A 12,237-nucleotide genomic window follows, 5' to 3' on the forward strand; every position below is an offset into this window, starting at 1 on the left:
AAATGATTACATCATTCACTGAGATCAGCTGAAGTCTCAGCAGATGTCATCATTTCATACTTGGCTATGGTAACATAGCCCAATACTTCTCTGATCCCCTCTTGCTTTCCAACAGCCATGGAATGGATGAGGGTCTACAACAGCTCAACCCTAAATCAGGGTTGGCCCTTTGGTCATTGTGGAAGGAAGGAGGGAGGAGCAACTACTGCAATGACAAAAAAGAGACATACACTGGGGTAAGCTGGACCTATGCCTGTATGTCACTGACAGGATGCCAGCCATTAAATGTCATTAAAACAAGATAGCATTGCTGAGAAAATATATATACTGAGCGTTAGTATTTTCAGGTTTGGGAAGTGGGAAGTCAAGTATAGTTTGTGTTTTGTTTAGTCAATTATATGTGAATTATTGATTTTGTAGGGGGGTATTGGGGAAGTGGGAGGATGGGCAAGTAATGTAGAAAAGTAGAACCTGGGTTATGTTTTTAGTTCAGGTTAGGATTATGGTATGCCTATGATTATGGGTTTTTAAGTTATGTATGTTTTAAAACTTAATAAAATGTTTAGAAAAAAACTTAGATTTTGAATAATATAGACGATCCTTTACTCTGTAATATCAACTCATGCTATCTCATAGCATGATATAATTAGTTTACAGCATGAAACCATGACCTTTGCACAAGAATACAGAGTTTACACTTAGATAGAATATGAGAGAGAGAGCTGCATAACTCAGGCAAATTGAGCTTTGTATTTTTCAAGTGAAATGTTTTGTGGGAAATGAATATTTACACAGAAATATGGAGGTAGCGAGAAATTGTATTCACCACAGAAGTCTCCGCTACATTGTTGTATACAATTTTGTGAAACCCTTTACGCTGTTGTTCTTTTCACTGACAGATGTACAGTAGCTCTATATCAGTATTTTTCAACCTTTGGCCTTTCAGTAGGAAGCTCCAACTAGAAAGGATGACGTCTAGGAGCTGGTGCAAGACAAGAACTGAGGCAAAGGTTAGAAAGATACTATGGAAACATAGGAGTTTATCACACAGGACAGATCCCGTGCAGAAACGGGATGTAAAAATCCAGAAACAACCCACAAAAGTGGATTGATTTTTAGACACGTCGGGGCTAATAAGCAACAATGCAACAATAACACGAACAGAAAGTCGACAAAGCCCGCTCCTTATTATTTACAGGATTTCCCAAAAGTAAAAAAGAGAGGGTTTTGTCTACTTTTCATTCGGGCTATTGTTACATTAATGCTCATTAATCCTTATGTCATGTGAAAAGCAACCTGCTTTTGAGGGTTTTGTCCACTTTCTGTTTGGGTTAATTGAACAACAATGTGATAAACTTTATAGAATGGGACTCCTGTCCTAGAAGCATTTTGAAGAACGAAAGTCAGATGGCTAAAAGAGGGCCAGGCTGCTCTGGAGGTTGTCCAAATAAACATCTCCCAGATCCTTGTGATATATGAGAAGTGACAGATTTTGCCTATTCAATTTGAATTTTCTTTATCTTTTTTCCTTCTCTTAATCCTTTCCATGTGTTCAGCCTCTTGATTGATTTCCTTTGACTATCAATGTGTGTGTGTGTGTGTGTGTGCACGCTTCCTCAATAAGCTTATCTGTACTTACCCATTTTCTTCTGGGACATTTATGTCTTTATCCAATTTCTTTGAAGCATTTATTCTCCTTGCAATCCACAGCATTGTTTACCACACCTACGTTGCTGTGAATGTTCAGATGGGAAACAACCCTTTTTTCTACTCAGAGGTGAGAGGGCAGCAAGTACATGTTTGCTTGCTCAAGTTGAGGAAACAGCAAGTGAAAATGCTGGGGTCAGGAGAGGGAGGGATGGAAAGATCTGGTGCAGACCTCCAGAGACATCCTAAAGTAACCAGAAACTTCATTCAAAAAATCAAAGGAAAAGAAAACCAGGCTAGAAACTTTGGAACTGCTCCTCACAGGGAGCATTTATTACAACATAATCTGTGGAACAAAGAGAGAGGTGCAAGATGCATTCAAGGCATGGGAGGAGAATAACCTTGTCAAAGTCTGAAAGCCCTCTGACAGCACTGAGCTGAAGATAAATAGTGCCCTATTGTTCCTGGTGGTAATACTGTATTATGGACAACATGAAGCTTTGAAGGAACCATGGCGTCCAGTCTCATGGTGCTGCCACTTCGAAGCAACAGATGCACCTGAAGAGATTCTGTGCATTCACAGGATGTGTCAAGTTCAACAACAAGGAAATAAGAGCAACACATAAAGTCACTGGCAAAGTGGCTGCTTTTCAGGACATTTAGACTCCATGTTTGTTGAACAGCTCCAAACACAGCACACACCAGAAAAGGATCCAACCACTGATGAACTGCTGGTTGAGTTCAGAGATAAATGTCCATTCTGGGAATATACGGCATGTAAACCAGGAAAATGTGGCACAAAAGAGGCAGATATTTTAACGTTTTAAATGTGTTTTTAATTTGTCAATAATTTAATATGTTTTAGCCTTTTAAAATTATATTACTTATATTGTTTTACATTTGTTGGAAGGTTTAATTGAATGCCACCAAGATATAAGCAATTCAATGAATGAATAAATAACCATTCAGGAAGTATATGCCATGTAAAATAAGGAAAATATATACCTTAGCAGGCAGCCTGATACGCAACACGAATTCCAATTTGGTTATAGTGTGCTTACAACATTAGTTGAACCATATTTACATAGTGGACAAGATATGGAGGGAGTCCATTTTTTCACCAGTTTAGTACTGGCAGAAGGATGTAATTTTATATTTATTCAATAGAATAAACCATGTATTCCTACCTCCTGTTTCTTTTGCACTGACACACCAGATTTTTAAATAAACAAACAGACAATGAAGCATGGGAGGTATGCTTAGAATGACACAAAGAGTGACCATTCACTGTGGGAGTGTTCCCCCAGCAGGCAATAATTGTTATTAAGGCAGCATATTTCCACACTATACTATTAATACTAAGCATACCCAGTCTTGCTTCAGGGTTTATGTCCATTTCCTAATTTTCCAGAAAAGTGTGTTTGTTCATTTGTTTCAGCTGAAAATAATAGTGGTGGTATTTTTAGACAAAGAAAGTATATTCAATATGTCAATATGTATTAATGGAAGGAGGTCTGTCAGCTACTTATATTACTTAAAACAATTGTTTCTTCCCATGTGAATATGCATTATTTACTCTGGGTTTCTGGGTATCACAGAACACTCTTTACCAACAAATGCTCTTCTGGGCACATCAGTTCTATCCCTTAATGTACACTGGAATACCCACCAGGTCAGTAAATACATCACTTAATGCAGATGGTTTTCATCTGACTGGATAAGTGCTAAAAAATATTGGAGAAATAAAAGCATCTTTGCATTGCATCAAACAGAATAATACTGGTGGGGGTCTCTGGTGAAGGAAGTCTACTATCTGCAACCAAAAAGAAAGAGAAATCTCAATGGATGACAGATAAAACACTTCAAGCAGTTAAGGACAGACACGATGCAAAAGTAAAAGGTGACAGAAATAGCGTAAGAACCCTGAATGAGGTGACTTGTGCACAGGGACAAAGAGAACTACTATAATAATCAGTGCAGAGAAATAGCAAGTGACCAAAAAAACAAACAAACAAAAAACAAGAGACCTCTTTCACAAGATTGTTGTTGTTGTTGTTGTGTGCCTTCAAGTCTCATAGCAACAGTAAGGTAAACCTATCATGGGGGTTTCTTAGCAGACTTTGTTCAGAGGAGATTTGCCCTTTCCTTCCTCTGAGGCTGAGTGAGTGTGATTTGCCCAAGGTAGACGATGTAGACATTGAAATACTTCAAGATTTTCCATACCTTAGCTCAGTCATGAATCAGAATGGAGACCGGGATTAAAAAAAATCAGAAAACTAGGACTTGGAAGGGCAGTTATTAAGGAACTAGACAACATCCTGAAGTATCAAGATATATCATTGAATAATGTTAGCATTGCCCACACCATCATGTTTTCCATTTCTATGTACTATGGATTTGAAAGCTGGACAGTGAAAAAAGCTGATAGGAAAAAAAATCAACTCATTTGAAATGTGCTGCCAGAGAAGAGTTCTACAGATGCCATCAACTGCTAAAAAGACAAATAAATGGGTTGTAGAGCAAATAAAGACTAAACTCTCCCTAGAAGCTAAGATGACTAAACTGAGACTGTTGCACTTTGGATGTATCATGAGAAGACTAGACTAACTAGAAAAGACAATAATGCTTGTTAAGATGGAGAGCAGTAGGAAAAGAGGGAGACCACATTATAGATGGACAGACTGCAAGACCTGAGTAGGGCTGTTAATGACAGGGGAGCTTGGAGAGCTCTCATTCATAGGATTGCCATAAGTCAAAGTCAGCTGTATGCCATAAATCAATGTAAGCTCTGTAAATGGGATGCACGTAAAACATATATGAGATGGAAAAGTATACAGTGGGCCCTTGAAATCCACTGGGGGTTGGTTCCAGGACACCTCATGGATACCAAACTCTGTGAATACTTAAGTCCCACTATATACAATGGTGTAGTAAAATGGTATCCCTTATATAAAATGGCAAAATCAAAATCCCTCCATCCTTTTTTACTTTTGTATCATGTCTTAATTAGATTGTAACTTTTATATATAGCTTTTATAGCACATCCCAAAAGTACATTTCATTAGTTTTATTCCACAGTTTATATGTAAGTTGAAGATATGAAAATTTAAATGTAATATTGTTTTTTTAAATGTTAACCTTGCAAAATTGGATATAAAACATAAGCAACGTGTGTCATTCTCTTTAAATGGAAGAGATAGTTGATATTATGAGACATTGAAAACTCATGTCCAGATTGTTTCTCTCAAATGATATAAAGCATATTCACAGCTGCTAATTCTTATCTTTTCCATTTGCATCAAAAGAGTTTTAAGTTGTAGCTAAAGGTATTTGGGGCTTGTTCTGTTTTTATTGAATCGTGCTAGTTAGTTTAAATTTACGTTTTAGAGTTATATAGCTACTGTGCGTATATAGGATGTCTTCTTTCCTTTCTTTTTTGGCTTTCCCCTTTTTCTTTGTTTTGCTTACGTATGTTGACTAATTATTATTGGATGTAGTGACTATATTTGAATACTTCAAAATTTAATAAATATAACATTTTAAAAAAGATTTTTGAGTCAACCTGTTTTCCATCTTTTAAAATTAGTCTTTCATTTCTGTTTATTTCTAAACCAGGTAAATGTTACATATAGTGAAAACTGCAGACCAGTCTCTTTAATAAATGATGATGTAAAAATACTAGGTGAAATACTGGCTAATATGGATGCCTTAACACTAATTCACCTGAATCAAGTAGATTTTCTCTGTCATGGGAGAAGATAATTTAAGGTTAGTTTCAAATTCAGATTTCTTTAAATACCAAATGATGAAAACAAATTTCACAAATTAATTGGCAGTTTATTCTTGTAGCTTTGAAAACATGTTGTTTCTACAAGAATTCTTGAAACAGACTCACAGTTTTCTGCTAATTATAAATGGGATTCCCCAATCTTTTTTGTATAGGAACAGGAACACAGCAGGAATACCATCACTCTCCTCTGATATTTGATTTCTGGTTGCTGCCTTCAGAGTGTACATTTAGGCCATCCATGTGTGCATACAAGAAAAAACAGATGAACTTCATGCTGTCACTCTTTTGGACACAGTATATGCAGAACCACCAATGCAGGGGAAACATCTATGTAGGTGTTCACTTCACATTATCACTAGGAAACAGTTTCACCCATGATAGTTATCTTATATGTTAGTCTCAGGATGCCTGTTTCTTGGCTTACGTGAAGTATATATCGTTATGAGAACAATGGCACTAATAACTACAAGGAGACAAACTATGATCATAATTGTGGTAAAAGTATTCGATGGACTGTTTGTAGGAGCAGTAGTAGTGAAACTAGTAGGAGTACTAGGCAATATACCAAGATTCAGAGACACCTTTGCAATATTAGATACTTCTCCAACATTGTTGTTGTCATCGATGGCACGAATGGCAAAATAGACCGAGGCGGCATTTTTTTGGGAAAAGTTCTCTGGCATATACCAAAAGAACTCTTTGGCTCCAGCAACTTTAGGTATCAGACCAGAAGTGTTCACAGAGGTAGCTTTAGGAAATGTAGCATCTGTTAATTCCAAGGGGTTTTCACTCACTTTTATTTCATATCTTTCAGCTGAAAGACAAGACACAGACAACATATGCCCATCAGACTACAGATACTCAGTCATAATTCTAAACTCTCCCTTGATCCCCAGTTCTACACACAAAACAGCCAAGCAGACTGATAGCTGAATCTTAATTTGACAATGTTCATGGGACAGTACCTGAAGGAAAGCAGGCTATCTTAGGTCTTTATTATTATTATTAACCTTTATTTATGAAGTGCTGTAAATTTACACAGCGCTGTACATGCAATCTTTTTAGTTAGACGGTTCCCTGCCCTCGGGCTTACAATCTAAAAAGACATGACACAGAAGGAGAAGGGAGTGGTGGTGGGAAAGGGTAAGAGGTCCAGCAGTTCCTCTCTACCTCTGAGGCCTGGACCAAGGCAGATGGACTGGAGGGAGGGCGAGGCTTCATAATGGAAGGTTAATCTTCATCCAGGGAAAATACATACTCTCAAGTAGGACAATACATATACAATACATAGCAATACAGGAAATGGTTCGATAAACAGGCAACAAAAGAACAACAGATAGTAAGCGACAATTATGCAATGCCTGGGAAGGCTTCTCTGAACAGGATGGTTTTCAACTCCGTTTTGAAGCTGGTTAAAGAAGTGATGGCTCTTGCTTGTGGGGGAAGAAGGTTCCAGGAGTGAGGGGCAGCAAGTGAAAAGGGGCGAATCCGGGATGGGGCAGAGGAAATCCTGGGCTGAGACAGGAACCCTTGACTACCAGAACGGAGGGCCCTAGTGAGAAGGTGAGGAGAAAGAAGGTCTGATAAGTAAGGAGGGGCCAGTCCATGGAGGGCTTTGAATGTCGACAGCAGGAGCTTGTACTGGATGCGGAAAGGGAGAGGGAGCCAGTGAAGGGATGCCAACACAGGGGAGATGTGGTCAGAGCGGTGGGTGGAAGTGATAACGTGTGCAGCTGAATGCTGGACAGAGATTAAAGTACGGAGGTGAGAAAGAGGAAGCCCAGCCAGGAGGACGTTACAGTAATCGAGTCGTGAGATCACTAGGGCATGGACCAGGATCTTGGCAGTAGAGGCGGAGAGATATGGTCGGATTTTGGCAATATTGTACAAAAAGAATCTAAAAGCCTTGGCTGTGGTCTGGATCTGAGGGATACACGACAGAGAAGAGTCAAAGATAAAACCAAGACTGCGGGCTTGCTGGACTGGTTGAATAGAAATGTTGTCCACAGAGACAGAAAAGGAGTGTTGAAGGGTGGGCTTAGGAGGAAAGACAAGAAGCTCTGTCTTGGACATGTTGAGCTTCAAACGCCGATGGCGCCTCCACTGCGAGACAACTGTAAGGCAAGACGAGACTTGCTGTTCAAGCCTTGGAGAAAGGTCAGGGGCAGAAAGATACAGCTGGGTGTCATCAGCATACAGATGGTAGGAAAAACCAAAAGAGCTGATGAGTTTTCCTAAGGACAGTGTGTAGAGAGAAAACAGAAGGGGACCCAGAACAGAGCCCTGGGGAACTCCAACAGATAAGGGAACAGGAGAAGAAGTCTGACCCCCTGCAACTACTGCAAAAGATCTGCCAGACAAGTAAGATCTAAACCAGTCGAGAACAGAGTCTGAGAACCCAAGGTCAGAGAGTATGTCAATTAGGAGACAGTGATCAACAGTGTCGAAGGCTGCAGACAAATCGAGAAGGATGAGAACAGAGTAAAGGCCATTAGCCTTGGCCTGTAAAAGGTCATTCGAGATCTTAGTGAGAGCTGTCTCTGTGGAATGCCTTGGGAGGAAACCAGACTGAAAGGGATCAAGGATGGAGTTGGTTTCAAGAAACTTAAGACAGCGCAAATAAACAACCCGTTCCAAAACCTTAGAAAGAAAGGGGAGAAGAGAAATCGGACGATAGCTAGACAAAGAGGAGGGGTCAAGAGAAGGTTTTTTCAGAATTGGGGAAATGAGAGCATGTTTGAAGTCCGAAGGGAAGGAGCCTGTAGAGAGAGAGAGATTGAAGATATGGAGAAGCGAGGGCAGAAAGGAGGGAGCTATAGAGATTAGAAGACGAGTAGGAATTGGATCAAGAGGATAGGTTGCAGGTTTGGAAGAGTTCAGAAGTGTAGAGAGTTCATCCAAAGAGGCAGGAGGAAAGACAGAAAATTTGTTAGGCGAAGGCGATAGAAGATTAAGAGCAGAAGAAGAATCAGGAGGGACTATCTCAGAGCGAATAGTGGTAATCTTAGAGATGAAATAGTTAGCAAAGTCTCTGTGGAGAATGATGAAGAGAGAATGATGAAGAGACAGGAGGAGAGGGAGGTTTAAGCAACGAGTTGAAGATGGAGAACAAACGCTGCGGGCGCCTCTCATTGGCGGAGATCAATGATTTGTAATAATTCTGTTTTGCCATAGAGAGGGTGCGTGAGAAGGAAGAAAGAACAAATTTGAAATGGATAAAATCAGCCCACTCTTTGGACTTTCTCCAAAGACGTTCGGCCGCTCTAGAGCAGGACCGGAGAAACTTAATGTTGGGGGTAAGCCAGGGTTGAGGTCTAGTCTTAGAGGAAGAAGTGCGTACAGAGACAGGGGCAAAATAGTCGAGAGTTGAGGAAAGAGTGGAGTTAAAGACATTGCTGAATCAGCAGAATCCCCGAGATTTAGGGAAGAGAGAGATGAATCCAGGGTCAGACCAAGATGGTTAAAGTCAACAGATTGAAGATCACGAAAATGGCGTTGAATAGTATGGCGAGGAGGAGGAGTATAAGTGAGAGCAAAGGAGATTAAATGATGATCAGATAGTGGAAAGTCAAGTGCCAGGTAGTCAGAAATGGCGCAGTTTGCAGCAAGAACTAGGTCAAGACAGTGACCAAGAGAATGAGTTGAAGAGTTGGAGTGTGGTTGGAGGCCAAAAGAAGCTAGCAGAGAGTTAAAGCGAGAAGTTGTAGGGTTATTGGATTCATCAACATGGATATTGAAGTCACCTAGGATCAAGGTGGGGACTGAGTCTGAAAGAAAGAATGTCAGCCATGATTCAAAGTCAGATAGGAACTGGGTGGCAGAACCAGGAGGGCGATAGATGACTGCAACCCGGAGCTGTAGAGGAGAAAAGAGTCTAATAGGATGAAACTCAAAGGAAGAGAAATGATAGCTGGGGGGAAAAGATAGAACTTGAAACTGGCAGGAGTTAGATAGCAAGATACCAACCCCTCCTCCTCGACCCTCAGGACGGCTTGTGTGCGTGAAGGAGAGACCGCCAAAAGAAAGGGCAGCAGAGGTTGCAGTATCATGGGTTGGGAGCCAGGTTTCTGTGAGAGCAAGGAGGTTAAAGGATTTAGAGAGAAAAAGGTCGTGGATTGCTGCTGCTTTAGGGGCAGCAGAGCGGCAGTTCCAGAGGGAACAGAGGAAGGGAAGCAGGGAGACAGGGAGAGGCCGAATGGGGATCAGGTTAGGAGAAATGTGGCGAGCCAAGGGAAGGATGGGGTTCACAGAGAAAAGAAAGAGGTGTAGCTGGCTTTACAATTAAAGGTCAACAACAATAACAATAATGACAAAAACAATAATAATATTGCCAGCTCAGGCCTTCTGGGTAGGAGTCCGATGCAAGCAGGAAGTTCTTCCAGGGAGCACAGGTTATACATGTCCTTCTTCCTGTGGAGAATTGTGGGACCAGCAGGAGAGTGAGATGGAGCCAGGTGCCTTCTGGGAAGGGTAGAGTTCCTTTGTGCAGGGCAGATGGGAAGCCCTACCTTCCTTCTTTCCCCTCAAAGGCAGAGATGTGGCCAGGTCCCTTGCCAGAAGGCACCTGGCCACATCTCCGCCTTTGAGGGGAAAGAAGGAAGGTAGGGCTTCCCATCTGCCCTGCACAAAGGAACTCTACCCTTGCCAGAAGGCACCTGGCCACATCTCCGCCTTTGAGGGGAAAGAAGGAAGGTAGGGCTTCCCATCTGCCCTGCACAAAGGAACTCTACCCTTGCCAGAAGGCACCTGGCCACATCTCCGCCTTTGAGGGGAAAGAAGGAAGGTAGGGCTTCCCATCTGCCCTGCACAAAGGAACTCTACCCTTGCCAGAAGGCACCTGGCCACATCTCCGCCTTTGAGGGGAAAGAAGGAAGGTAGGGCTTCCCATCTGCCCTGCACAAAGGAACTCTACCCTTGCCAGAAGGCACCTGGCCACATCTCCGCCTTTGAGGGGAAAGAAGGAAGGTAGGGCTTCCCATCTGCCCTGCACAAAGGAACTCTACCCTTGCCAGAAGGCACCTGGCCACATCTCCGCCTTTGAGGGGAAAGAAGGAAGGTAGGGCTTCCCATCTGCCCTGCACAAAGGAACTCTACCCTTGCCAGAAGGCACCTGGCCACATCTCCGCCTTTGAGGGGAAAGAAGGAAGGTAGGGCTTCCCATCTGCCCTGCACAAAGGAACTCTACCCTTGCCAGAAGGCACCTGGCCACATCTCCGCCTTTGAGGGGAAAGAAGGAAGGTAGGGCTTCCCATCTGCCCTGCACAAAGGAACTCTACCCTTGCCAGAAGGCACCTGGCCACATCTCCGCCTTTGAGGGGAAAGAAGGAAGGTAGGGCTTCCCATCTGCCCTGCACAAAGGAACTCTACCCTTGCCAGAAGGCACCTGGCCACATCTCCGCCTTTGAGGGGAAAGAAGGAAGGTAGGGCTTCCCATCTGCCCTGCACAAAGGAACTCTACCCTTGCCAAAAGGCACCTGGCCACATCTCCGCCTTTGAGGGGAAAGAAGGAAAGTAGGGCTTCCCATCTGCCCTGCACAAAGGAACTCTACCCTTGCCAGAAGGCACCTGGCCACATCTCCGCCTTTGAGGGGAAAGAAGGAAGGTAAGGCTTCCCATCTGCCCTGCACAAAGGAACTCTACCCTTGCCAGAAGGCACCTGGCCACATCTCCGCCTTTGAGGGGAAAGAAGGAAGGTAAGATAAGCCACATGGCATGTGGTGCAGCTCTATCTTCCAGGACATTGCCATCACTTCTCAAACCCCAGCATCTGCTGCCTGATTAGGCAGGCAGATTCTGCATAATAGTGGATAGCAGAATGACAAGCATTTCTTTTGGTGGATCTCAAATTTACTTCCTTCAAGAAATATTATTGATTTTGAATACGCTATTTTCATGTGTGTGAGAGAGGCCCGGGGAGGGGGGGGTCTGGTGTGCCTTTTTGGGCATTCTTTCAGTCTGCATGGGGTTCTGTCTGAATTCATTGAGGTTTGCTGTCATATTATACAATTGAAAGCATGACCTGAGTGCTGAGACACATTGCATATACTTAGTGCACACCTGGGATTTCTTTGCTCCCTATTTATTTCTTTGCTCCCAATTTTTCCCCTCCCAGCAACCATACATGATCCCTAAATGATTACAATTCAGAGTAAGCAGAGGCTGTTGCTCGATAGTCTTCCTTCCTGAGCTACCTGGGGTGGTTTCAGGACTGGTATTGCAGTCTCCTTACTTTGTGCTGCTGGCAGACTTGAATATCCAAGCTGAGGCTATCTTGGTAGGAGTGGCCCAGGACTTCATGTCTGCGAAAACAACCATGGGTCTGTCCCAAAAGGTATTGGCCCCAATCATACTGCTGGACACACTCTAGACCTTGTTTTCTGTACAAGAGGGGATGATGGTGATCTGGGAATGGAGGAACTTTCTACTGTTCCGTTTTCATGAGCAGATCACTTCTTGGTCAGATTTAGATTTTCTGGGATTCACCAAATCTTAGCAGTGGTGGGGAACCCATTAAAATGGTCCATCCTGGGGGGTTTATGGATCATGGTGGATTCCTGATGGTTCTTGGGGTGTTTCCTACTGCCATGGAAGGTGATCCTGTCAAAGCCCTAGTTGATCTCTGGAATGGGGAAATAACGGTAGACATGATTGCTCCTAAGCATCCCATCTCATGGAATGGCGCTAAACCAGCCCCCTGGTTTACTAAGGAACTGGAAGCAATGAAACAAATGAGATGGAGACCACAGACTAGGAGATAAAAGCTGCCCAGAAAGACAAATAAAATCAAATAAGAAAGAAAA

At 42.6% G+C, this 12,237-nt stretch overlaps 2 protein-coding genes across 5 annotated transcripts in view; both read right to left on the reverse strand.

The window, feature by feature from the left end:
* Window positions 1-1,713, reverse strand: part of LOC149283436 (calcium-activated chloride channel regulator 1-like) — a 39,471-nt gene extending 37,758 nt beyond the window's left edge. Inside the window, exon 1 of the mRNA XM_089497544.1 lies at window positions 1,640-1,713. Coding sequence (XP_089353670.1) covers window positions 1,640-1,713 — 74 coding nt within the window. The remainder of the gene's footprint in view (window positions 1-1,639) is intronic.
* Window positions 1,714-5,463: 3,750 nt separating this feature from the next.
* Window positions 5,464-12,237, reverse strand: part of LOC149283437 (calcium-activated chloride channel regulator 1-like) — a 56,488-nt gene continuing 49,714 nt past the window's right edge. For all 4 annotated transcript variants that reach the window (XM_089497579.1, XM_089497582.1, XM_089497581.1 and 1 more), the window contains one exon: window positions 5,464-6,251. In XM_089497579.1, coding sequence (XP_089353705.1) covers window positions 5,824-6,251 — 428 coding nt within the window. In that variant the 3' untranslated portion in view covers window positions 5,464-5,823. The remainder of the gene's footprint in view (window positions 6,252-12,237) is intronic.

The sequence above is a fragment of the Sceloporus occidentalis genome, unplaced genomic scaffold (assembly GCF_023333645.1).
Source record: "Sceloporus occidentalis isolate IW3139 unplaced genomic scaffold, rSceOcc1.0.p SCAF_104, whole genome shotgun sequence".
Taxonomy (NCBI): Eukaryota; Metazoa; Chordata; class Lepidosauria; order Squamata; family Phrynosomatidae; genus Sceloporus; species Sceloporus occidentalis.